Here is a 26,785-nt window from a genome sequence, read left to right as displayed (position 1 = left end):
GCATGCCTGCTGGAGATTTGAAAAGGGTCATGAGAGACAAAAGTACCCAGGCCTAATCCAGGAGGTACAAAGATCCCAGCCCTGCAGGGGCCCTGCAGGGCTAGAAGGTTTCTGGTTTTCTTTTTACCCAAACAAGTCATTTCGAATACTTAATATTTTAACTCATTAGGAGGAAAAGTTGAAACCTTTTCTTGGTCTTAAGAGTCTGGAGATTTAGGGTGACCTATAAAATCTGCTGGACCTTGAAGAAACCAGAGTTGGGCTCCCCTGTCCTAAACGACAGCAGGTCCAGTTTCACTCTCCTTCTGTCTCGGTCCAGACGTTCATTCTTGTTAACTGGAATTGCAGTCAAGTACACAGCGTTTCTCTAAAAACACCCAAATTACCAGCGCAGCCACGACTAAGGACTGAAGACCCCGAAATACGGTGATGGTGATGTTACAATGACTCCGTAGGTTTAGCTGTCGTGACTGTTAACATTATTAGTATCATTAGACGCTGGACTCGGGGCGGAATGAGTCTGGAGATCTCCAACATCACAAAGACGGCGGATGGGCAGCTAGACTAAGGACTGCGCCTTGCTTTAAATCCCTTGGCGCACCCAAACTGTTAGCTATACATCATCAAATGAAGATGTTTGCTGAGGAGGGCGGTAAGTCTACCTCGCAAGCTGTCAGGGCAGTGCGATTAATCAAGGAGTCGCCATCAGTCAAGCGAACATCGCTAGTATTTTGTTATTTTAGGATGCCGTGTGCTATACATCCAGGTCCGTGCGAACTGCGATTATCACCGGGTCGCCTCTGCGCAAAGGCTTCTTTCCATAATCCAGAGACTCGCATCATCCCGTTACCCAACTGCAGCGTCATGCTGTACGGACGTCGGACAAGTGTCCCGGGTTGGAAAGGCAACGTGCAAGGATAGCGAATCGCCGGCGCCCATCACCCCCCCACCCCCACAGGTCTGGCGGGCGCAGTGTGCAGCCTCTCCCGGCCACACACACACACCCGCTCCCGCACTCCGCGCTGAGGAAACCGCCGATTCACGGCAACGGGGCAAGCTGGAGAGCCCATCCATAATTCATTATAAACAACAATGACAACTCGAGCGTAATAACTGGCTAGAGACGGGGAGCGGAGAGGAAAAAAAATCCGAGGCACGAAGCATCCACGATTTGCACCACGTAAATGGAGCATGATAATTAATCTACTTTCCACTTTGATTAAAAGAACACGCACGAATCCCAACTTTTCCACGTCGAGCCTGCAGAAATTGCACTCCCACCCTCCTTGTCTGGAGGAAAGTATGTAGGCTTATCCATGATTTGCAGCGGTTTGGAGGCACGGAGCGGCAGTGATTTCCTGCCAGGGTGACCCCCCAGTTCACTCCTGCTCCTGCTCCTCTTTCCCGCAGTTCCCAGCTCACGATCCCGTCTTCCCGACGCCCGGCCAGAGCACCGCTGCAAGATCAGGGCAAGACAAAACACGGACCTTCTTACCTCATCGTTGGGGATCCATCGCGAATTACAGCTTTAATAACAGTCAATTCAGAATATTTAAAACCACCGGACCCCCCTCCTGCTCGTTGCCAGTATTTTCCTTGCTTCCAGACTCCCGTTTTTTTTTCTTTGAGCCGCCGTACTGCTGCGCAACCTACCCGACCCGGCCTCGTCAAGCCTTCCAAAAGATTGACAGCAGCACAGTCCAATAGACTGCCAAGTAGAGCGATTTCGCAAGGGGTTTGGGTGACTCTAGCCAATAGAGTGAGAGATACTATTTGACGGACGGAAGGCAGGACAAATGGGAGTGTTGGGCGTATTCCGGCTCTGGGCCGATCCCACTCTTTCCCCTGACTGATGATAAAGAAAGCCAATAGAAAGAAGATGATAGTTAATTGACGGATCGTTCAGGCAGTCGCTGCTCAAGTTTTCCTCCTGACCTTGTAAAGATTTTTTGTGAGCGTAGCCAATGAGAAAGCAGCAGTCGCCCGGTCTGCTAAAATCGCAGGAACGAGGGGCGCGACTTTGGGAAGTTGTTTGGATCGGGAGGATTGTAGAGCAGGTAAGGTCTCTTCCTAGTAATGCACCATCCTAATCGCTCGGAAGGGATTGCACACTCGGATTTTTTAATTACCAGTCACCACTTTTTTCCTGTAGTGCTGAAGTCACTTGGGATAGTACACCGCCATGAGTAAACACAACAGCGTTTGATTTCTATACAGTGTCGCTTTGGGTTTTTCATTGAAATGCATCCCCAGCAGAAATATGCGTCTCCTCCCGGTCTCTCCTTGTGTCTGAACGGTCAGGAACGCTGCATGCTGAACAGCCGACACGCCTCCTGTCGGGATCAGATTCGAAACATGTTGATGTGATGACTGCTGACGATGATTATTCTTCTGCATTCAGTGTCTGTTGGACGCATTCAATTAGTAAGCACTTTGCAGCTGGGGCCATGGTGATATAAATCAGGATAGCTTATTCAAGGCTGGTCAATGGTGGAGTGTCTTCAGGATTTCCGGGTCTCTTTAAAATTGTAGCACGTTAGTTGCTGGGAGAAACTGGAAGTGGTCCAGTTGAGCCAGTAACAAATTGGTTTAGGTTTCATTAATGAATGATGTGGAATGAACACTCACAGACACACCAGCCCTCCAGGATCAAGACTGGACACCCCTGGTTTAGCTCAAACGGTGTAGGAGTAACTTGCAGTTTATCTGCCATGGCTTGCTGTAGATTCACACTTTATTATTGGCTTTCAGAGAGTGAGGTTTTCTGTAGTTGTGTGCAGCACAGTCTCCTGGCATGCACAGGTTCAAGGGGTGTAACGCTGCCTGCTGTGAGACTGTTTATTCCCAATGTAAAAATGCCAATGTAAAAATGCTGGTGCAATAGACCCATATGTATACTGTGGCAAATATACATTGCATTAAAGTCAACCATAAGAAGACAACAGAGACTGACGATTGGTCGTAAACAGGCTTCTGTCATGTTGTTCCTGTGGCTGGACTCGGGAACTGCGGAATGTTTCTGTCTCCCACAATGACTGTCATAAGGACGTATCGCCTTGTGTTTGAGCTGTCACTCAGGAAAGTTTGAAGCACTGAAAATGGATGTCCACCTCCAGTCCTTAAGGGCTTTAGGCCATCTGCTACTTATCTATAATTATAACTCCTCATTTTGAATACAGCTGTTTTTTGTTGATGTAAATAAATAAAATAAAAATAAATTTATACAGGGTTGCAACTCACAACTGGCAACCCACTGAAGCTCAGTACCTGGATGGGAGACCTCCAGGGAAAAATTAAGGTTTCTGCTGGAAAGGGTGTTATTGGGGCCAGCAGGGGGGCACTCACCATGCGGTCTGTGTGGGTCTTAATGCCTCAGTATAGTGACGGAGAAACTTTACTGTAAAAAGGCGCCGTCCTTTGGATGACAAGGATGAGACGTAAAACCGAGGTCCTGACTCTCTGTGGTCATTAAAATTTCCAAGGTATTTCTCGAAAAGAGTAGGGGTGTTACCCAGGTGTCCTGGCCAAATTTCCCATTGGCCTTTACCAATCATGGCCTCTTAATAATCCCCATTTATAAATTGGCTTCATCACTCTGGTGTCCTCCCCACTGATAGCTAATGTGTGGTGAGCGTTCTGGCGTACTATGGCTGCAGTTGCATAGTGATGGATGCTGCACATTGGTGGTGGTGGAGGGGAGTCCCCATTACCTGTAAAGCACTTTGAGTCCAGTGTCTAGAAAAGCGCTATATAAGTGTAAGGAATTATTATTATTATTATTATTATTATTAAATTATACTCTCCTTTATTTTTCTCAGGGTGCTTTTTGCTGCAAAGGGATTTCCACCCCAAGATCCGCTTTAAAATGAAGGGGCTTTACTGTAAATTAAGTGAAAGTACTGCGGAAGAAGTGAAGTTTGTCATCCAAGAGACGGTGAGTGCAGACAGCTTCAGGAAAAGAGCTGCAAAGTCATTCCAGCTTTAGTGATTTGTGACAGCACAGAGACTAGAGACAGGTCACGTGGAACCGATTCCCCAGCCACTCTGTCCTCATGGGCACTATGGCTGGCTCAGTAAAAATGAAGGCATTCCATTGATAAATCGCTTTATGTGTGAGTTTCAGCTGCAGGGAGAGTGAAAATTGCAAATTTCAAGGGCGTCCATCTGACAAAGGAGTCTTTTAACGTCTGTTTAGAAATGCATGACCGCAAAGTTCCTACCTCAGGGGTTAACCTCAGCTTATTCTCTTAGACCTCCTCTCAAAACTACTCTATACTACCCTGCTGATTCCCGTTCTACAGAGTGTATGGCACAGTGTGGCAAAAGATTGAACATCACTCATTCTTTTCTTCTTTCTGGGTCCATCACTCCTGTTTTCGTAAGCAGAAAAGGCCATATTTCTGTTTCTTTTTAGAATCCAAATGCAATTGCTCCAATACATAGTTGCACTCCAGCTGTAAAAACACTTTGTAGAGCCACTGTCATAAATGTAAGGACAATCCAAAAGAATAGTAGAAGATCTTTTTTTCTAAATTCTTCTGAAGGCTACCGGCTGATTCAAGCATATGCACCAAGAAGTCTGTGCTTCCTGAATGAAGGGCTATACGTGACTGTCTTTCAACTGCTGCAATACACACAATACACACCGGACAGACAAAAGCACTTCCTGAATTCACTGTACAACATACGCCACTGTGTGATTTTGCCATTGGCATTCTAATATAATTGCTCTGTGTTTTTGTATACCAATTTTTAAAAACAAAACAAGCTGGGCAAGTGAAAGAAGATGGTTCTGCAGCTTTTTCCTAGCAGCAGTATATAAATGTAATACTTTGCTTTAGGTCTAGCAAATGATCTACTAATATGTCTATATTTTAGCTCTGGAGAGTCCCTTGGTGGCCTGGCGAAGACGGGGGGGATTCAACTTTTCAAAAATTAGAAATCCTGTCCGGATTGAAGTCTGGCTAAAAAAACCCAGCTGAGTGGTAGAGTTGGCATCTCTCTTAAGATCTGCGTAGCTGTGTGACTGACTGCACAACAGCATCTCTCTCAAGAGCTGCTGAACTGTGTCTTTAAAACCAGGCATAAACCAGCACCACATATGAAGTCAGGAGTTAAAAAAAACACAGCCAGGACTGTGGCTGTTTGTCTGTCTGGTAATATTACTAATAAACATGGCATTAGCAGGGGTAGTCTGAAGACTACTTTTCACCAAATAATACATTTAAGTGTGTACAGTACATTTACAAACCATATGTCCTTTTGCCTTTTGAAGAAACAAGCGAAAACGTTTTTGAGGAATTAGGAATTGGAAATCGGTACACTCAAAATGGGCTTATATGTCTGCAGTTTCGAAGTACAACTTCGTCAAAGACGGCCATTCTTTTCAGCTAGGCAGTTCCTGATCGTCAGATGAAAGCCGCGCAGCATCCCAAATACGAGCCAACTGTTGGCCAGACACTGTGAGCTCAAGCACATCTAAGACCATGTCTAAAACCCAAAGCGGTTGAAAAGCTTGAGGTTGTAATTAATATTAGAAATTTGAGAGGAGCCTTTCCAGAGATGGTCTTGGGCATCAGCCTTCTCACAATATTGGAAGTGTAGCAGAATGACATGTCATGTCAGCATTTGGTCAATCTAAAATTTAATTTACTTCCTTACGTATTTTCAGCACAAATATCTGTTTTCCCATCTCTTCAATTTATAACCCAGGAGCTCCCAAGTGTTCCCAGCAGCCACTTTGTCAAAGTGCAGGTGAAAGCGTGTGCCCTCAGCCCGTTGGATACCGCGGTAAGAAGTCGTCGGTCACCTGGAAAAGAAATTGGCAGTCAGATCTGAATTTCCTATCCAGTTTATTCCATGTGTCCTTGTGTCCTTTGCCCAGTTTAAAACTGTGCTTGTTACACCATTCAGCAGAAACTTCCATCTGTTAATGTTATCTTGTTTCACATGGTTATTAAGTCTGCTGTGTAAAATTAAAACTGGCCCATAAAATGTTATTAAAGCCTTATTTTTAGAAGCTATAGTATATCTTCAGAGCTGTTTTGTATTCAGGTGAGTAGCCCTACTATTGTGAAAATGCATACTGTACTGATAGGAAGGCTGGAAATGGGAACCTCTTTTTATGAGTTTATTTTGCTTATACTTTTATCCAAATCATCCATTTATACAGTTGGACATGTTAGTGAAGCATTGAATGAATTTGCTGAAGGGTAACATTAGCAGTGCCCACCAAAGACTGAAAGCTACAGCCTTGGAGTTAGGAGTTGAGAGTTCTGGACAGTACTCATGAGGGCTGTCTCCTGAGTTACTGTATATACACTCTTCCATCGATTTGTGAACATAATTTGTTTCTCAAAAACCTTGTCAACAAAAGCATCATTTGTATTATTTTAGAAACTAAATCTACATTCCAGAGCTCCAGAAAATCACCCAATATTACTTATTTTTACTCTGAGAGAGTACTGATTTGTCAAGGTAAGACATCATTCTATAAGCATAGATCAGTTACAAAGGACACATTCTCCTTTTTAGTGAAAATCTCTTTGTACCTGTACAAACCAGATACGCAATTGCCTTATTAGTGCAAAAATCTTTATAAGAGTTGTTCGTACATCGAGGGATGGGTGTATATCTGTGTGCTGGGAGGTGGTTGTCCTTTTTTTTGTATAAGTCATGGCCCTGTGCTTTTTCACAGTGATCTTGTAAGAAAAGGGAAACGCAGCATGTCTTTGAAATAACAAAGATTTATGTCCTGGGTTCAGGTTTCTCCGTCTGATGTTTTTTTTAGATTGAGCCAAATCCCTTTTGTACTGAGGCAGTGATAGCGTTGCAGTGCTCATGTGAAACTGGGGATCGTCCAGTGTTGCAGTGCTGAAAGTGCTCTCCCTGTGGCCTTGCTGTAACCCCCAGCATTTACACCTTTCTCTTCTTAGCTTCTGAAGGACCTGAAATTGCAGCAAGACTTAGTGCCAGTTGGAAGAGAAATTGCCGGAGTAGTGCTTGAAGGTGAGCAAGATGAGTTTACATTCAGTCAGCAGAGTTGTCCTGGTCCCATTGGTTTTGGTTTTGTGGCACTAATGCAAGCACATTTACAGTAGGTTCAGAACCCACTTGTTCAGTAACCTCCAAATGTACCGAGACAGAAGAGTCAAAACCGTTAAATTTACTTTATAATGAAACATACAGCATGTTAGTTCCATTAAGATTTAATATGTGCTTGGGATTATCGAAAAATAAAAAGTTACATTGCACTTATAATTCATATTACTCTCATGATCAAAACTTGCTTCTCTGTAATATCAAAATACATTTTGAGTTTGTTCTTATAGTGCTTTTTGAGGGCACTGCACTTTGCAAATATTTTTTTTCTAAAATGAAGATTAAATCGGGATTTCATACAGACAACACCCTGGCTTTTTTTTTTAAGAAACAGCTCTTATCATCTTATATTCTTAAAACACCTTACATTCTTTGACAAAAACAGCCTAGAAATAAAAGGCTGAAGACTTACACAATTTTTTCCCTCACATTTATTTTTCATTTAACAACAACAACAATCTAAAATAAGACCATTGCCCTCAGGGTATCAGTTCTATTTTAACAAGTATCATAGATGTTACATAAGGTTTATACCTTGAGGAAAAAAGCTAGAGGTTTTAAAATAGACACAACACTGTATCTAAGCAATATTGTCTTTTTAAGTAAGCATTTGGCTCAATCTGCTTCCCAAAACCTTTTAAGGCTCTGAAGTGAGTTTGTACAAAATAGTAAAAAATAAAACTGTTTGACACAATAGTATGATTTGATGTTGTCTTTTTATATCGCTTTTGGTTGTCTGTTGGGAAGTCCTGTTTGGATGAGCTTGCTGTGATTGTTTAGACCAAACTGCCCTCCCTCTGTAACCTGGAATATCCGGTTTCATAATGACCTCACATCTCCTTTAATGCCCTCATGCCAGCTCAGGGTGAGAGAACTACACATGGAACTTCCTCTGCAAAATATGCATGTCGGTCCTTCGCCCAGCCGATGGTGCACCAGCACCAGGGCACTGTCAGTCTCTGTGGGGTTTAAAAGCTCAGCCCAGTTCCGTTTTTATTTGGCATGGAGCGCTCCCACACTCATTCGTCGGCACACCAGAATAGGCTGCACACCTGTCCAACGCGGAGGGAGAAAAACACAACTCCCCAGTGGGGAAAAATGAATCCCTGGAGTCGGAGGCTAGAGGATTGCATTCCCTGAGCCAACCGACCCACTGTGCATTTAGTGGGAATGAGGACACTGCGGGCTCTTCCAAAGGGCACAGATGCGGGTGACAGGGCAGGAGGGTATGTTAATACAGCTAAACGAGGATAAATTGTGAACATTTAACCAGGAGACAGATGGCTTTGGGCCTCACATAACCTGGAGCATTGGCAGCATTTAGAAGGTATCGATTCAAGAATGGGAAGGACTGGATGAGATTTCAGCCTTGATTCAAAGGCTTCCTTTACATGGACTGGTAGATTATTTCACAGTTTAGGATGTGTCCCCCCCCCCGGTGTGTCTGAGATAAAAATCTTACTTGAGAGAGCAGGGGCTAGACCCATTAGAGCTTCACTGGTAATCGGAGGAACTTTAAGATCTATTCTTAATCGTACTTACAGCCAGTAGAGACTTCGATAATAGGTTTGTGTGGCAGTATTTCCCAGTTTAAATCCTGGCAGCAGATTGTGAATTAGTCAAAAAATAATGGACAGAGCACAGTCTGGGCTGCCTGATTGTACAGTGCTGTAACACTCTAGCCCAGGTGTGATGTTTCTAGCTCGCTTTTCGAGTGAATCCAGACCCATCCTCTTCATGCACTCTTGTGCAGCCTTCTCTTACAGGCAGGTAAAATTCTATATTAAATAGTGTATATATCTTGTATAGAATATATAATGTAATTCTTCTATATGCAGACCATAGTGCAACTATAGAAAATAAAAGCAACTAACAAATGGCAACCCACTGAAACTCAGCAGGTGAGAGTCTGGTCAGTACCTGGATCAGTACCTGGTCAGACCTCCTGGGAGAGCTAAAAGTACTGCTGGAAGAGGTGTTAGTGGGGCCAGTAGGGGGCGCTCACCCTATGGTCTGTGTGGGTCCTAATGCCCCTGTATAGTGATGGGGACACTATATTGTAAAAAAGGAGCTGTCCTTCACATGAGATGTAAAAGAGAAGTCCTGACTCTCTGTGGTCATTAAAAATCCCAGGGAGATTCTCGAAAAGAGTAGACATGTTACCCCACCTTCCTGGCCAAATTTCCCCCTGGCCTTTACCAGTCATGGCCTTCTAATAAGCCCCTATGAATTGGCTTCATTAGTCTGTTTTCCTCCCCACTGAGAGCTGATGTGTGGTGAGTGTACTGGTGCACTATGGCTGCCGTTGCATCATCCAGGTGGGGCTGCACATTGGTGGTGGTGGAGGGGAGTCCCCATTACCTGTAAAGCACTTTAAGTGGAGTGTTAAGAAGAATGCTAAACAATGTAAGGAATTATTGTTATTAAAAGGTAACCTCATGCACAAAACACATGAATTAAGTTATTAGTGAGACACTTTATGAGTAAGCAGTTGAAATTGTGTATCAGTATTTAGACTGTTTAAATCTAAATATTAAAAGGCTAATTGGATTGAGAAGAATTCCAGTAGGTTTTCTCTGGACTGGGATAAAAGCAGAACTAGTTTTTGCAAATAAGATTGACTTTTCATCAGTGCTTAATTAAATGCACTCTTTGTTTTATCAGTGTCAGGCCTCAGGTTTTCCTGGAGGAAATTTCTCAGCTTTAGTGCCAAGCAAGCTGTGGAAATCTGAGCTGAAGGCATCCTGTAATGTCATTTCTGTCTGTGTCCATGTGGAAAATGCAGATAAAATATGAAAGGGGCCTTGTGTATTAGGGAAATATTTTTGCCCTGTGCCTTCATTCTTTTCATGAATTTATTAAAATTATTTTAAAATAAGGTGTTTGGACCTACAGATCCTTCATGACTTAGGAAATCACTGTCCTCCTGATGTGGGAAGAGGAACAAATCCTTGAGAATTCCTGGGAATTCCTATCTCTCTGAAACAGTGTTTGGTCTGGAAAGATGCGGTCAGTCAAGCTATGATACTGCGACTAGGGTAAATATTACATCGCAGAGACATAGCACCTCAGTCTGTGACCAAGACAGATAAAAGATTACAGGATTTTCAAAGGTGGATGCAGAGAGATGGTATGTTTTTATGTTTTATTGTGAATGCTGCCCTACTTTGAGAAGAAATTTGAATCTTACATTTTCTTCTGTGAATCATGGGAAACATTAGGTTTCAAGGCCAGCATCATTACCTACCAGGAGCAGTGGGATTGTGTTAACTAGGCCGCATTTTCATGTCTTCAGTAATATCAACTTCCATTGAAGTGTCTGTGTGTTCAGGAGGTGCCAGCTCCAACACCGTGAATTGAGCCTTTTTTTGACGCACAGCAAGAAAACTTCACAGTGTTTTGTTTTTTGAGAGCAGGCGTGTTGGAATGTAAACAGCCGACAGTGCGAAAAATAGAAGTGCTATTTTCTTTAATGGGAGGTGAGGTGATACAAAATTGTGGCTTGACTACACAGAAGTACAGCTTGCAATAAACTACACCAAGTCAGAAAAGACTGGAAAAGTCTGCCTGCTCTGGCTCCTAACCAACCTCTCCCCTTCGTCTTGGGAGGTTCCTGCTAAGCAGATCTGATGTGGTCAGTTTGTTCAACAGTGTGGCTATGCATTGTAACATACCCTGATCACATTTTGAATGGTCAGTTAGCAGTGTCCTGGCCCACTGGCCTGCATGTTTTCCTTCTCATGTTGCAGAGCTACGTGTTTTCCTTCTCAAGAACAGTGTCACAAGGGCAACATTCAAGGATGTGTTGGCAAAATACAGAAAAAATGATTGCGTACATTACAACATATTGTTGTTTGAAATGACAGTAACTGTAACTGAGAGCTGTAACTGCTCCTGGTATTCAGATGTGTATATTGTGTCATACGCAGCCTGGCTGTTTCAAAGTGTCCCTGACCATAACTCAGATTAAGGCCTGTTCCTGCTTGCCTTTGCAAGCCCCATGGCCTGTTCTGTGGTTCCTTACACCTGGACAGCATTGCTCCCCAGTTCTGCTGGGCAACACAGAGACTTCAATTCCTGCAGTGTGAACAGAGTCGTTCCAGCTTAGGGAGAGCATCAGCAAACCTTGACGGAAAAGAGAGGTAAAAATAACTGTTTAAAAGTGTGTATCAATTCATGGATTCTGTTTTTCCTGCTCTTTTCAGTTGGACCCAAGGTGACGTTCTTTCGGCCTGATGATGAAGTTGTGGGTAAGTCCAGCTGCAGGAACGCACAGTCCATCCTAAAGTTGTCATTGCGCTGGCAGAGACTGGCCTCCTGTGATGATTGTGTGTTCTTTGAAGATGAAAGGTGAATTGTTCTTCTTTTGAAATGCTTTGTAATCCAGTGCTTATAGCTTGGTCAGATGTAGTTTTCCTTTTGTACCTCCTGCTCTCTGACCTCGGATCTGTGGGATAACAGATGATTAACATGCTTCCTCTTCTTTGTAATTTTTAGCTTCAGTTGTTTTTTCTCATGTGCCATTCAGTCGACAGTTCAATGACAGTTCTGTGTAGATGTGTTGGTGACACCAAAGCTCTATTAACTCTTATGACTGACATGGCTCTTTCTTAAAACTTCTCTGACATTTTTTAAACCCTTAATGCCATAGAATTGTAATGGAGGGCAATACAAAGGTACAGATCAAAATAAAAACAAATTGGTAGTGATGATTTGATTTGTTGGCAGCAATGTGGCACTCTCAACTTGTAACTGGGAGGTTGTGGGTACAAGTCTCATGGGCCACAGCTGTATAGGTGCATCCATGTGAGATTTGATATGGGTGCAGATGTCAGTCACTTTAGTTAAAAGGATAAGCCAAATTATTATTTATAAATTAATAATAAATTATTTACGTGGTATATACAATTACTGTATAGTGAAATAACAAGTACCTGTTGTCCAGGTATCCTGTTATCTGTAAATTGTGAACTGAGGCAGTCTAACAATTAGTGAGTGGCGTTATTAATATCTCAACCCCTAAATAATAAGAAAATCACATTTGTTCATTTCAAGCCTAGGAAGAGAGGAGTCACTATCTTCCTGTGACTGACAGTAGGTTTGGTTAAATTTGTCCAGCAGGAGAAACATTTATACTTCAGGGTTTCTCATTAAAGACAGCTGTAACAGATTGAGTTCCCCTCCTCCGTATCACCCAGGGTTTTCTTTGCTGAGCGTAAGTAAGAGCTTTCATGTCATTTCATTCACTGTCTACAGGAATCCTACCACTGGACGCAGGAGTTTCTGGGCTGTGTGATGTTGTATTAATCCATGAGCATCATGTGGGTATGTTTCAAGCTTTGCTGTTATGTTGCATTAGAGCATAACAATTATAGGAGTCTTATAGAACTAGCATAGTGTAGGAAGTCCCACAACAATCCTCATGATTCTAAGATGCATTTTCAGAGTTTTGCATTTTTAAATTCTGGGTATCTTTTGAACAATACAGGGAAGAAAAAAAGACTTTGCGCTGTGCTCCCATGCAGTCATTTCTGCACTAAGACAGTTTGTTTTACGATTGCTTGCATTTCTTACCTTATAGAACCGTTGCTGAAGTTCTTGTGTTCAGAAGCGTCTCTTCATGACATAATAACATAAATGAAAAAGTTGAGTCTCCAGCTGTACCTCTGAACTGAAACCTCTTTAGTAACCTGAAAACTACCCTTAAGTAAAAAGAGATATCATACTCTTGTGATTTATCAGCAGTTGTCCTTCGGCTAGGTAGGATTTGACTGTCAGTCTGTAGCCACAGAGGTGCTCATATCATCTCTAATTGACCTGGTGTTCTCAAGGCTCGTAATTAGAAAGCTGTGTTGTTCATGGACACAAGCTTCTGTTTCCAAACCACACAGAGTAGACTGAAAGAATAATTTGACATCAGAGGCCACAGATGAGAGGACATACAGCTCATTCAGCCTGATTGGTAGTTAGGAGCTAATTTATCCTAATTGATCTTATCCAGTCCTTTCTTGAAAAAAAAACAGTGAACTGAGTGGCTTTTCGGTTGCTGAGCTGCATTTTCAGAAAGAAAATAATTGCACATTCAGAGCTTTTTAATTCTGTCATACCGTTATGAGTGAGCACATTGAGGAAGTCATCACAAATGTATTGCAGAGGCACCTCTTGTTTAAAACGTGAAAGGGGAGGTAGCCTTCTGTCTTGAATTAAATGTGTGTATTTTGGCCTTTGGAATTTGATCATTTGAACGTTTTCTGAGACTGGAAACGTTGGAATTGTAGGAGATCTTCATGTCACAGTTACTGTGATGGCACCCTTGTTGTGGAGACCAAAAAAAGGGGAACCCCCTGACAGAACTCCAATGTATTAAATTGCTCAGACTATAGAAGTAGAGACAATACCACACTCTGCTCTGGCCAAAGCCCGGCTTTCTGGGGTCATTCTGCAAGTTAATGCTTTTGAATCTGGTAAGATTGTTCTAGTAAATATTCTGATTGCATAATACCATCCTGTATAAATATTAAAGACAAACTTTGTTGTTGGGCCTTGGATATACAGCTTGCCATTAAGAATCATAGAAAAACAAAAGTGGATACAAACAAGAGAAGGTCAGTCATTTGGTTTCTAGCAGCTAATTGATCCAAGGATCTCTTGTCTTGAAATAAGCTACGGTATGGGGTTCAATATCGTGGCTGGGCAGGTAGTTCCACACTCCTACAACTTTAATGAAAATCGGTTTTCAGTTGGCCCACCTATTATAAGCCCCCTTGAGCGAAGCCTCATGGCTTGCCAGGCCAGTGCTGTGCTTTCCGCTGGGAGCGGTGGCCCAGCTGAGTGCCGTCTGTCCTCCACAGTGCACAAGACTGAGAAGGTGAGCTGGGTGGAGGCGGCCGGGACGATCCGAGACGGGCTGCGTTCGTACACGGCGCTGCACGCCCTGTCGCACGTCACCGCGGGAAACACCGTCTTGGTTCTGGATGGGGCGAGTGTGAGTACCCGCTACCCAGCCCGCACAGCCATTGCTTCAGTGCTGGGCGTCCATGTTCAGAGCACGGAGCGTCAGCCTCTCTTGGCCTGTGTGCAGCGAGGGGTCAGCGTCTAGAATAGAGCCATGTGAAAGGACAGGTGTTTCTTTTTGAAAACCATGGCAAAAGAAGGATTCTGAGTTTGAAGAAAATCTTATTTTGTTCACTAAAAATGAAATATTGTAGGTGGCTGGATGTACAGAAGCTGTTTCCTGGCTAACAGGGGCACACCCCACATTGCGGACAGGGTGGTCGCTGCTGTGTCAGCTGGTGCTGCTCTTCCTTCAGCATCAGCAAGTGCTGCCAGAGGCCCAGGTGCCCCGGAGCCTCCTGGGACACTTGAGTGACACTCATCAAGAGGTCACTTTGCAGTAGTTTGAGCTCCATGACAGCGAAGGCCTCTGCTTCTTGCAGAATCATCTAAAAAAAACGTGTTTTTGCCATCCTATTTTAAATTCCCTTTTCAGAAGAATCCTAAAGGCTTGATCGTTCCTCATCGTACTCCAGAAAAGGATGAGAGTTATTTGAATGTTTTCCTCCAAATCTAAAATTCATTTTCATGAAAGGGACAGCCAGTCAACTCATTTTGCCGCAATGTCATAGGATCAGACATGTCATGGATTGAGAAATGCTTCACTAGAGGTTTACATGGTGGTTATATTGGGTGAATTACACAAGCGCTGTGAAATGTTTACAGCTCTTCTACACTGAAACAGAAAAAAGGATTAATGTACTTCTACAGATATTCTACAGATATTATAAATTGAGATGGAATTCAAAGTATTGTGCATCGCAGTTGCCTTCTATAAAGGTAGAGAGGAAAACTGAAGTATTCTTAAACTGGGCAATGTCACTGTTATGGTAAAATACACTGTAAGCCTGCATAACTTGTAAAAACAGGAGAGCATGCTCCATTATTGTTCACAGTTAACATCTAGTTTCCTTCCAGGAAGAATTGTCTGAACACTGTAATTAGAAAACTTTCCAGCTGTTGGCTCTTTTCCTGATTTCAGAAAGAGATCCTCCGAATACATTTTAAAGTCCAAATGCAGCAAGTGAAAGCTGAACTTTAGCATCATTTTTACTTTTTAGATTGCATTTTATAGATGAATATATATATATTTCCTTTTAGATAGAAGAGAAATGGTTCTTTTTTTACTAAACTCAGTTATTAAAATTGACTTGAAGGTGGTAAATGAACTTGGGTAGTGCCCATGAAGAGTCCTTGATTCCAGTTTTGTGCACGTAGCGATATCTACTCTTCCAGACGACTGAATTCTGCCTCCTGCCTCACGTTAAAAGTAACTGCCCTTCCCCTTCAGTTCAGCAGGGAAGTATTGTTTGTTTCGGACTCAGATCTCCAGTGAGCCATCCCTCTTTCATATAGACCAGAGCAGCTGGTACGATGAAGTGAATAAAGACTTTGTAATGCAGTTATCGCATCAAGCTTCCTGCCACTGCTTATTTTATTGTCTTGCTTTCTGGTTGTTCATGTCTTTTTTTGGCCCAACTGTCTTGACATCTGTGTTTTTCCTCTTCAGGGCTCCTAATAATCACCTCTGTCAGTACAGGAGGTTATTTAAAAAGCCTACACAGCTCTAAATAACTGCCTCTGCCTTCTACCCAGTACTGTTTCTCTTGTGCACTGGTACTGTGTGTATAACAGATTCATTTACAGTCCTGTGTATGCCACAAAGGGAGTATTCAACTGGATATAGCAACTTCAAGCTTTTTCGAACCTGGGGCAGTAATGGCTCTTTTTCCTTTTGTGTTTCTAGCCGTTTGGTATAATTACAATCCAGTTAGCCCATTACCATGGCGCAAAGGTATTGTCTACTGCCTTATCTATTGAAGACCAGCAGCGTCTGGAGCAGCTGAGACCCACTGTTGGTAAGAGAATATGTTCGCTTTTAAATTTTTCCGGGGGAGACGGGTTTCTGGGAGTGTTTCAGGCCCCTGCTGCTGCCGAAGTCAAAGTTGGCCTTTTGAGTGCCTACACTGCCTTGTCTCAATGGGCCATCTTCACTTAAGCAACAGCTAAAGAAAACTTTGTCCTGGCTGGGACTTGGACGTTAAGCCTCTAAAGATGAAAATCAGTTTATCACTGGAAGTTGGCAAACTCTGTCCTGGACCAGAAATCCACACTGTTGCAAAACTATAGTGATGAGGCACCATTGCATAAGAGGTTCTGCTTTTCAGATGAGCTGCTCAGCTGATGTTCCTATTGCATCCAGTTACTCTCTACAGAGATTTTCTACCCCAGAGCCCTTGCTTAATTTTTTCTCAGGCATTCTCTCAGCCTGCCAGGCACAGGAGACAGTTCAGACAAAGTAACTCCTCCTTTCTTTTCCTCATCGGGTGTACAGTTGATGCACACAATGGTGCACTATGGCTGCCATGAGGGTACTTTCTCTTCTGTGGTGGATAAAGTCCCCACCTGCCTGCCTCTAGGACTTGAAATGAGAAATGCCAGGTTTATTATTGATTAGCTTTATTATTCTGCTCATCAGCACCCATGTTTCTGCTCCTGTGAGATCTCGTATCTTGGCACCAGTGCCTTCCTGTGAGATTAATCTAGAAAACCTGATGCCAAGCCATCCGTGGCCCCCTAGCATAGTCTTGCTGCTGCAGCTCTCTGTCTTATATTCCACACACTGGAGGACAACATGGTTCATTTCTGATCAACATTTTTATGTAACCTTCACACATAAGTAAAAAACAAATAAGAAAAAACATCAAGACTACAATCATCATGACAGTACCAATACAGCCATACAATTTTATCCAGAGCTTATGTAATGCTAGTTTAATTCTATAGTCATGTGTATCCATTGACAAGAATCAAGAACTTTTCCAAAAGCTGTGAAAATATCTTCCAAGATTAGATTGTTTTACAATTTGCCTTCTTAGTTTTAGCAGTTGCACATTCTATGTTTCACAATATATTGAAATGTGAGTACCGGGTATTTATCTGGTGCAGGGTCTGTACTTGTTCAGACTTGTACAATTGTCTTTTTTATTGCTATGAAGCCAACAAAAAGCAGTCTTTTCTCAGTTAAAGTGAAATTAACCAAATAATCATCATTCACCAAGCACCAACAAGAATCTTGATTGAAGTGTATACTGATTAGCTTTCCCAGTGTAGTACAGACATAAGTCCAGAAGGAAAGCATTCTTCACTGTGGGCATAGCAATGTGCAGGCCATGTTAGAAAGGTGCGCTCTTTACAGTAACATTAACAAAAACAAAAGTTGGTAGGATTCTGGAAAAGCTGCCCGACTGTTGTTCCTGGCTTCTTTCAGGAAACAGCAGAATGAGATTCCCGCATCAATGAATTTCTAACTACCCAACACGCTGTATGAACTGAATGGCCTCCCTCATTTCTAACCTTTCTTATCTAACAGATGGACAGGTAATACATTGAATATATAAGTCTTTATCTTATGTATCCAATATATTATCTTGGATAACGTATAGCATTCAAATAAAAAGAACATTAATTCTTCTACAATATCAGCATTTAAAAAAGTATCGGAAAAATTGTGCATCCTTTTTGCAATGGACTTCATTTGTCACCAAAGTGAAACTAAAGTTTCATGAATCACAGCGTGCTGACTGCATGCAAGGAGCCATCAGGGGCTCAGCTGAAGACATGTTAGTTACGTACAGTATGCCCACAAAGGCTGTGTCGCAGGACGTGTCAGAATGTGGGTGCTGGGTACTGGCTACACAGGGAGTGTGTACACACAGTGACAGGGAGGGGTGAGAGCACTCTTCAACTCGAACTGCCACCGCAGTGTTGTGTACGATGGCAGTAAACGTTTAACACAGATTCGCTGGTGGAAGACAAAATATTGTTCCTACTTGCATTCCTGTCAGAAGTATAATACTGCCCACCTTGCCTTTCATAATCTTTCTTTGCCACATTATTTTCAAAACAAAAACATCGCTTTTATGATTAATTACAAAGATATGCCATTCAATTACAATCCTTTCACTTCATTCCAGACATTCTTGGCGGCTTGTGTTATCAGCAAATGGTTGTATGATTCAACATCCTGCAATTTTATCCTAAGCTAATGTGTTACTAGTTTAATACAGATGAAAGAATGAAGAAAGAAGCTAGTAAATTCAGGCAAGATAAAATTAAAGCCTGTCTAGGAGGGGACTGATTTTAGGAAAGAGGAGGAAGTGGCACAGAGAAGAGACTGGAGCCCTGGTGCTTACTGTAGAAACTGTTGGGCCCAGTGCAGGGAGTGAGGATGAAGCAGCGTCTCGAGTCTCGTGTTCCTACACAAGTGTAAAAGGCTGAATGGTGTCTATGGTGTCGCATGGGTGAGGCCAGCAAACAAGTGACTCTCCCTCAGATCCCGAAGCCTGCGCCACACCATGGGCCTGAACATTCACAGACCAGGGCAGATAGGTGTAGGAGGCTGAGAAACAGTCTAGCAAGAGAGGTGTTTTTCAGCCATTGTTGAAAGCATGTGGAATTTCGCCATACTTCAAGAAAGTGGTTGACTTTCCTCCAGGTGCTCGATGAGTTTGCAATGACTGAGCTAATTCACAGGGAGGGAAAACTGCCACTGGGAGTAGAAAATACAAGGTCCTGGAGTCTTAATTGGCTTAATGAAGTACAGTATAAGAACAGTTTGAAACCAGAGGAGGCCATTTGGGTGGTCTTACCCATTTGGAATTTAGTAGCAAATTGATGTTGGAATCTCAGAAAACAACTCTTCACTTGTTTGAATCGTGGTATAATGACCTAAGCTCTCGATCAGCATGAATGTGATCCCGGTGGATGGTTTTGGCAGCTGAAGAACAGGGTGTGTTAAGTACAGTGCAGAGAGGCAGGAGCGATAGGGAACCAGCAGTTTGGCAGCACAGAACAGGATTATGGATTAAATTGGAGCACACGTATTAAGTAAAATGTCTCACCTCAGATTGCAAAACCTAATTAGAGCAGTAAGTGAAAACTGCCAGTACTTGCTCGGTAATTACTGAAAGTAAAAATAACCGATTTAGACAAAGGCCAACCTCTTGTTGTACGAGGCGTGTTTAGAACGAAGCGGGGGAGGTTAGTTTAATGCACAAATCATGATTTGGAAAGCCTGGACAGGGAAGTACAGATGCTTAAATTGGAACAGCCAATTTAGAAGACATTTCTGTAGAGGTTCCCATAAATTGGTCTGTTGTTTCAAACTTATTAGTGAACATCAAAGGGGATAAAACGCCTCCTCTAAATGACAGCCTTCTTGATGTTCCTATTATATTAACTTGAGACACACCTCTATGGTGAGTGTGATAGTGCTGTTTTCAGTTAATTCATATAAAATGAAATCTCTTCACAGAGGCACTTCTTCAGTTCTTAATCCAGAATGTACTTGGGTATGATTTATGTGTCTCTAAAACTCTCGGGAAAGCATTTCTACCACTCCGTTAGAATGGCGTCACAATGTGAGTGGAGTCCTTTCTGTTCTCACTCTGCTTGTTGCTTCTACTGTTTCTCTTTCACCGCGGCGACTTGCAAAGGTGTCCAGGAGTCGATAGTAGGTAAGTCTGCTGTGTGGTGCCCGTGTTGAGTCTGCACATCGCCGCACTTGGAGAGTCAGGGCCCAGTTCAGATTTGTAACGTGTAACTGTTTCAACGGATTGGGCAAAAGCCGACGTATGTTTTGTGAGTGTGCAGCACCAAAGCGTTTGTAGCATGTTGCCGTAACCATCGAGGGTGCATTTTACAGCATTGCTCCAGAGAACGCCTTCGGGATGTAGTATCTGTAGTTTTGTCCTGACACCTTTTGTCATCCGGAAGTGGCCGACGAAATTTGCAGTGGCGTAATTTCAGTGTTATTATTTACAAAATACAATTGCATTTTGTAAAATAATGTAAAATTGTGTAAAATACAACCACTGCAAATTACATTTCAATTAAAATTTTATTATTTACAGAATGCAATTGTAAATCGTTTAATCTTCTGTATCCACAAAAAACTGACAGTAAGGCAAACTATGAAAAAAAAAAACACCTAGCAGAATAATTCAAACATTGTCTCTTTTAAGCTCCAGTACTTGTCTTTTAACTGTTGGAAAGATGCTATTTTACAAGTGCATGGCATGCCTTTCAAGACAGATTTGCTCAGTTTCATTTTATTTGTCCTGTGGAAGTTTTACACAGCATAGGTGAAAACAATTTTTAACGTCTTGCATCAGCTTATTCAGAGTCAGGTAAAAAACAACAGAAAATGCGTTTGCTTCCACACTTCACACTCCCTGCCTCAGGCTTAACGTTTGAATCAGTAATTGCCACCCCTGACTGCTTAAGGGGTCTTAGACATTCAAAGACAGATTAACTAGATGATTTGTGCAGATGTGAAAATCCTTCTAAGGAGCATTAAAGAGATATTACCTCCCCATTTTCTGAAAGCACATCTAAAAGTGAAAAGGTTAAGTATGGAACTCAAATGGTCTATTATTTTTCAGTCTAAAGCAAATTGTACTCCATTTACTGAGTACTCTGCTAGTGTCTCTGTCTTTTTGGTTTGTGGAAAGACCGTTCAGTGCTGAAGATGTTGTAAAAGGTGCATGAGTGAATCTAGAAGTGCTCGGGGCCAGACTGCAGTGCATGTCAGCTGAGCACCTGTGAGTGCAGACAACGTGTGACCTCTGACCTCTGCTTGCTTCCCTTCAGCCAGGGTGATCAGTGTGTGGGACCAGAAGTCAGCTCTGGTGGACATCTGCATGGAGGAAACAGGAGGCCTGGGCGTGGACATTGTCGTTGACACTGGAGGTGAGTACGTGGCCCCTTTCCTTCTGGTTCGTCGATGGCAACAGATTGACATGGAAGATCTTTTTTCCTTGTTGAACTTCCAGATCTGCTGTGATTGGAAATGGGTTTACTGGCAATATGTGGAAAAAATAAATTCCCCATGATCTGAATGCATAATTAATAAAATGTGGGCTTGAAAAATGTTCTGTTGCCCAATATCCTTCCCTGTCAACAAAACAAAAAGAGAGCCTTGAGCTCTGAAAATGAGATGAGCCAGATTGTACCTTTCAAGTTAATTTAGTGACACTTTGACTTTGTTGTACTCACCATGATCCACAGAAATAAGTTGACTAGAAGCAGTTGTTAGAAAGATGGAGCATAAAAAAAGTTGTTAACAATTACATTCATATTACCTAATACTCCGCAGATCTCTAATATTTCTGTATAATAAAAGGTAAGCTTTACAAGCTGAGCATTAAATATTATAAAAACATGTTAAAGACCTGTTGTCAAAGCCTGAAAACCATTTATTTCCGAAAGTAAAAAAACCCTTTGTTTCTGGCTGATTCCTGTTAACAGTGAGGCTGTATGGCGCAGATGAGGAATCTGCAACAAAGAAGCTGCTTCCTCACAAGCACGACATCATCACCCTGCTGGCTGTTGGAGGTCACTGGGTCACATCAGGAGAAGGCCTGCAGGTATGAAAGGGACATGCAGCTAGACGATAGTTTCGGGCTGACTCTTCAACTCCTGTCCTTCATGCTTTTAACGTCTTTTGAAATGATGAACAGCTCTTGAAAGAACTGTCCTGGTTCTCTACAGACACATATGGTCAACATTGGTGAATTTCATAAGGAGAGGCTTGGGAAATGTGATATAATAGTCCAATTGAGCAAATTACTTGTTCTTTAGGTGATTAAGCATAAAATGTCAGTGACCCTTGAGGTCCACAACTGGACTTAACCATCCAAGTATACAAGGTTAGAAGTCTTCCAGTGTTCTTAGTAATCCAAAGTGTCTAGAGTCACAAAGTGCTTTCACACGGGTTCAACTCATGACTGACAGCAGCCCCCCACCCCCATATGATCCATGACAGCCCAATGACAACCTCATCCCCGTATCATCTTCACCTCAGTGACACCTTCATGTCATCAACTCAGTGACATCCTTCCTTTTGCCTGTTGTACCGGCATGACTGGAACATGTTTTTCAGCAGTTACAGGTGCAGGCACAGATGAGTTTCACCACAACCCCAGTCACATCTACATGACTTTCTACTGTATACTGTATGGTGCATTATGAATACTACACTCAGGTGACTGACATTATTCTTCAGCTGTGGTTAATTTACTGTTTAGACTTTAGGTGAATGCAATCGTTTTTACTCATAATTTGTTAATACACCATTTAAAAAACATATTGAAATTAGAATCGTTTGTTTCATTTTTAATTTCTTGTTAGTACGGTTAGTGATTAGTTCCAGCACATGGCTCTGGCTGAAGCACAGTTAGATCTGTTTCGTTTGTGCAAACATGAAGACAATGTTAACGACGCTTAAAGAAATGTAAGAATGTTTTTTTTTCCAATTGCAATAAATTCCACTTGTGTTGGGCACATTTCCTAAGGCAGATTGTAGAAAATGTTATTGTGCAGCATAACAGTGGTTAGCATTGCTGCCTCTCAGCACAGGCCCTGGGTTCAATTCCTGGGGGCGCTATCTACATGGGGTTTTTTTCTGTTTTTGTTTGCACAGCTTTCCTCCACAAACCAAATATATATTTTTTTCTAAGATCACTTTATTAGCCACATACAATTTCTTGCATTAGGAATTCATCTTTTCGCATACCCCAGCTTGCTCTCCATGAAACACAGACGCACAGACAGGGAGAGAGAAGCTTGGGGTCAGAGCACAGGGTCAGCCATTGTACAGCACCCCTGGAGCAGTCTGGGTTAAGGGCCTTGCTCAGGGGCCCAACGGAGTAGGATTCCTCTGCCGGCCGCGGGATACGAACCGGCAACCTTCCAGCCACAGGCGCAGATCCTTAGCCACAGGGCCACTGGTAGGTTAAATTGCTTCTGGTAAAATTTCCCATGCTGTGTGTTTGTGCCTGTCTGTGTATGCCCTGTGACGGACTGGCATCCAATCCGGGGTGTCTCCTGCCTTGCACCCATTGCATGCTGGGACAGGCTCCAGCTCCCCTGCCACCCTGGGCAGGACGCCAGTCCATCACAGGGCATACACAGACAGGCACAAGCTGGATAACCTTTAGAAAATGGATGGATGGATGTTTCCTCATAAAGATAGGTTTAACAGTGTACTGTATATGCTGTCCATCTTTTCAAAACACCAGAAAGCCTATGCCTTGGGTCATTAGGCCACATCTTTACACTTCTAGACTCATTTCTTTTTAGAGCCTTTCCATTCATTTACAAATTTCTCCCCCAGACCCCCCTTTGTGTGGACACTCTCGGTCACACCCTCTGTCCTCTGCTTTTCTCTCTCTTCCTCCCGCCTGAAGAAGCTCGGCAACCGAAACTTGGTGTTTTTTTTCTTTCTACTTTTTGGCGCGGAATGAACCTCTTGCCTGTCCCCTTTCCGAGCCGACGTCCACCAGGCCAGCTGCAGGAAGACCAAGGACTCCTCCGGTAACGCGAAGGGGAAAGGGCTTGATCCTGGCACAGCGCCCCCTGCTGCTCTTCAGGGAGTCACTGAGCGAGGAAATCAGGAGGTTGCGATTGGACCTCGTGGTGGCGAATGCGTGATTCAGTGGTCTGCATTCCTCTCTTCCCAGCTGGATCCCCCAGACAGCCGAGGCCTGTATCTGAAAGGAGCCACAGTGTCCTTCCTGAACGATGAAGTATGGAATGCCTCGGCCTCTTGTCAGGGGAAGTACCTTCGTATCCTTTACAGCAGCTGAAGGGCCTTTATCTTTCCCTGGGGAAAGGTGGTGTGTGCACACAGAGCTGGTGAATTACTGCTCCTCACTTCCACTGGCTCAGCTGTCATTAAGCACAGGATTGTATTGCAAGTATGTTTCAGTGGCATACAGCACCATGTTGCATATCTAGAGTAATCAATAGCCTGCCCAAAACCATTACTGAGGCGGTATCTTCGTAATGAGATCCTAAAACCAATTGGTCGATCAACCTGAGCACAGTGAAGGCCCAGTGAAACAAACCTGTCACACACAACACAACACAAGATTCACAGTTAATAAACATCTGTGTCACTCTATGCATCCTCATCTGCCATGTGTGTACAGCTACTTCAAGCAGTTAACAAACCGCATCATCCAGTGAACTTCAAGGGGAAGATCTTTCAAAGTCTGCTGTGTGTGTTTGAATTGGGCTTATCACCCCCAACCTCCTGATGCTCTGTGACTTCATCTGACAGGAGTAGCAGGCCAGTGCTAACCTGAAGTTAATCAGTACTCTTGAGAGCAGGGTCAGAGACCAGTAATGTAACATGGAGAAAGTGTCTGAAGCACCTGGGTCAGTGAACACAGTGGTAGGTTCATGGCAGTAAAGCTAGTGGCCTGTTCAATCATTCTTGTCCTGGTTGCTCTGAGCCCTGAAGACTAGACTATTGCAGGGTCACTCCCACCAGCACTGGTGCGTTTGTACAGAAGGCTGTACTGGGGCTGTCGGGGTCAAGTCTTGTTCGAGGATACTACAGCAGTTGTGGATTCAAACACACATCCCACCAATACGGAGTCCAGGGTTTTTGTGGAAAGAGGGTTCAGATCTGCTGAACCTGAATGCAAAGCGCAGTGAACATTTTTTCCATTTATTTTGAAAATTGGTGTTTGTCAGGTAACAGCTCCGAAAATGTGCTGCCTGGGTATATACAGCTGTAGTTTCAATTTTTACTTCGTTTTGACCTTCATCACTTTTTCAGACATACTAAAAGATGTGGTTGAGAAGCTGTCCAACAAGACCTTCAGGTACAGATGAAACTTTCTGCCTCCCAGTGTTTCACAGCACAGAACCCCCAATCAACGTCATGTGGGTTTAGCACTTAGATCTTCCAAGCGTTCAACAGTGCAAATGTAGCGCGAGACAACAAAGCTTCAATAAAAGAAGGATTATATTGTAGCTGGTTTATTTCTTAGGTGCAGTTTGAAAGAGTTGCTCATTGTGCATGCTTCAGAAGATGTTTTGCTTTGAATGATACATTCAGAGGGCTTTAACACAGAAGATCAGTGTTAAATGGTGTTATAATAGCATTAACATTAGCCTACAGTACATTCTTTAGGATGCTTTTAAGTGTTTTGCCTTTCGTGGTTTAACACTCCCTGTCTTGGACATTGCAATTAACAGTTGACAGTTTTTCAGTAGTCCTACCTTCTTAAAGGTCTAATAGCACAAACTATTCAAATATTTGTACAGTGCGTAATCAAGACTTCAGTCAATTAAAGGCATTACAGTATATAATGTCACAACTAACTAAAATATATTTTACTTGACAGTATTGAAATGATTAAACAAATCAATTCTAAATTAAGTACTGTAGTAGATTGGTTTCAACCCACTAGAACAGGAATAGTGTTCTGTTTAGTGTGTGAAATACTGTTCTCTGGAGACTTGCATTGTAAACAAGATAATAATAATAATATGTGTTTTCCTAAAATGACAAAAAACTAAATCCGTTTAAGTTGAGTATTACTGTATGAGTGAGCAGGGCAGCTCTGCCCACATGTGCTCACTGACAGGTCAGAGGTCACCTGCGCTCCCTGAGAGATGAGTTCATACAGTGCTGTAACCTGTGTCTGAAGAGTTCACATCCCTGGGCAGCAGGAAACTCTGCTGCTGAGAAACACTTTGTGTTTCAGTTCAGGCATGAATTAAAGTGCCCGAAAGATTGATAGCTCCTTAATTGGCTGAAGACAAAACCCTACAGAGTTTCTACTGCTTTAATATATTTTAATATGTTCCTTTTTTATTCTCCGTGGATCCCTGGGGCCTTTTCACAATGTTTGCTCTCATTCCAGGCCGCTGTTGGAAGACCCGGTGCCTTTGTACGAAGCCACAGTTTCTATGGAAATGGTTCAGAGGAGGAGAGTGAGGAAAAGGCAGGTTATTCAGCTCTGACATCCCCGAGACCAGCAAATGTCAGCAGGACCCTGGAACCGCGCCGGAACATTTTAAGGGAAAAAAAAAAAGGTTCCCGTTGCTGCTCTTTGTCTTGAAGTCATGTCAGCAAAACGTGTAACATTGTGAGACTGTGGCCTTCCAAAAGGGAAAGTTGCTATCCTCTTGTCGGTCTGTAAATACTGTTTGTAGATGAAGGGAGTGTCTTGTTCAGTTCGGCCCCAGCATGGTTCTGTCTAACACTGCACTTGTATTGCTGAAACCCCTGGGGATGTAACCCTCAGCACACTTGCCCCACTGCTGTGTACATGATGATCCTTTGGAGCCTGTCTTCTTCTTTTCCCCATTAAAGCTCTGCTTAATGTATGTCTTTGACCACATACTATACTGGTTGAGCCACCTGGGGAAGCCTTTCTTGATTTTCCTGTAATTATGGACTGTTTTTGTTTTGTTTTTTAAACTGCATAATCCAAAACTGGCGAAATCTATCCACTATCGCCTCACTGCTTTGGTCCACCTGTATACTTCGTTGGCACGGTGACGAGTCTTGAAAAGGGGGACAGCTTTCAATGCGCTTACACTTCCTAAGCATCTCAAGGTCAGGGTCAGTTTTAATTTGCAAGCTGTGTCCTTGACAGTGTTGTTTTTTTTTTAATCTGAGCTCCGGTCTTAAGAATTTTTTTCCAGACCAGGCCCCTCGCCCTCGCTGTCTGTATTGGCCGCTCCTCAATGTGACAAAAGGGTGCTGGCCGGATGCCCAGCTAGTTCCCTTTCTGTACCGACTTGCTCCTGATGGTGTTTCTTTTAA

General features: G+C 42.9%; 2 protein-coding genes across 4 annotated transcripts in view; one reads left to right on the top strand and one right to left on the bottom strand.

Moving 5' to 3' along the window:
* Window positions 1–1,620, bottom strand: part of itsn1 (intersectin 1 (SH3 domain protein)) — a 93,541-nt gene extending 91,921 nt beyond the window's left edge. For both annotated transcript variants that reach the window (XM_088914880.1, XM_088914882.1), the window contains exon 1: window positions 1,496–1,620. The gene's annotated coding sequence lies outside the window, so the exon portion shown is untranslated. The remainder of the gene's footprint in view (window positions 1–1,495) is intronic.
* cryzl1 (crystallin zeta like 1) lies at window positions 255–26,342 on the top strand. 2 transcript variants are annotated; one of them, XM_088914885.1, is made up of 14 exons: window positions 255–2,057; window positions 3,819–3,934; window positions 5,713–5,790; window positions 6,936–7,008; window positions 11,307–11,351; window positions 12,358–12,426; window positions 13,953–14,086; window positions 15,902–16,013; window positions 19,653–19,673; window positions 20,809–20,907; window positions 21,466–21,584; window positions 23,679–23,784; window positions 24,785–24,830; window positions 25,878–26,342. In XM_088914885.1, the coding sequence occupies exons 2-14, from the start codon at window positions 3,866–3,868 to the stop codon at window positions 25,975–25,977; spliced, it is 1,071 nt and encodes a 356-aa protein (XP_088771011.1). In that variant the 5' UTR covers window positions 255–2,057; window positions 3,819–3,865; the 3' UTR covers window positions 25,978–26,342. The 2 variants fall into 2 exon arrangements, with proteins under 2 accessions (XP_088771011.1, XP_088771012.1); XM_088914886.1 differs by lacking the exon at window positions 19,653–19,673 and having other exon boundaries at window positions 1,621–2,057.
* The last annotated feature ends 443 nt before the right edge of the window (window positions 26,343–26,785 follow it).

This window comes from Atractosteus spatula, chromosome 4 (assembly GCF_055471065.1).
Source record: "Atractosteus spatula isolate fAtrSpa1 chromosome 4, fAtrSpa1.hap1, whole genome shotgun sequence".
Classification (NCBI taxonomy): Eukaryota; Metazoa; Chordata; class Actinopteri; order Semionotiformes; family Lepisosteidae; genus Atractosteus; species Atractosteus spatula.
Note: the sequence above shows the minus strand (reverse complement) of the source record. Positions and strands in the feature narration are given on the sequence as shown.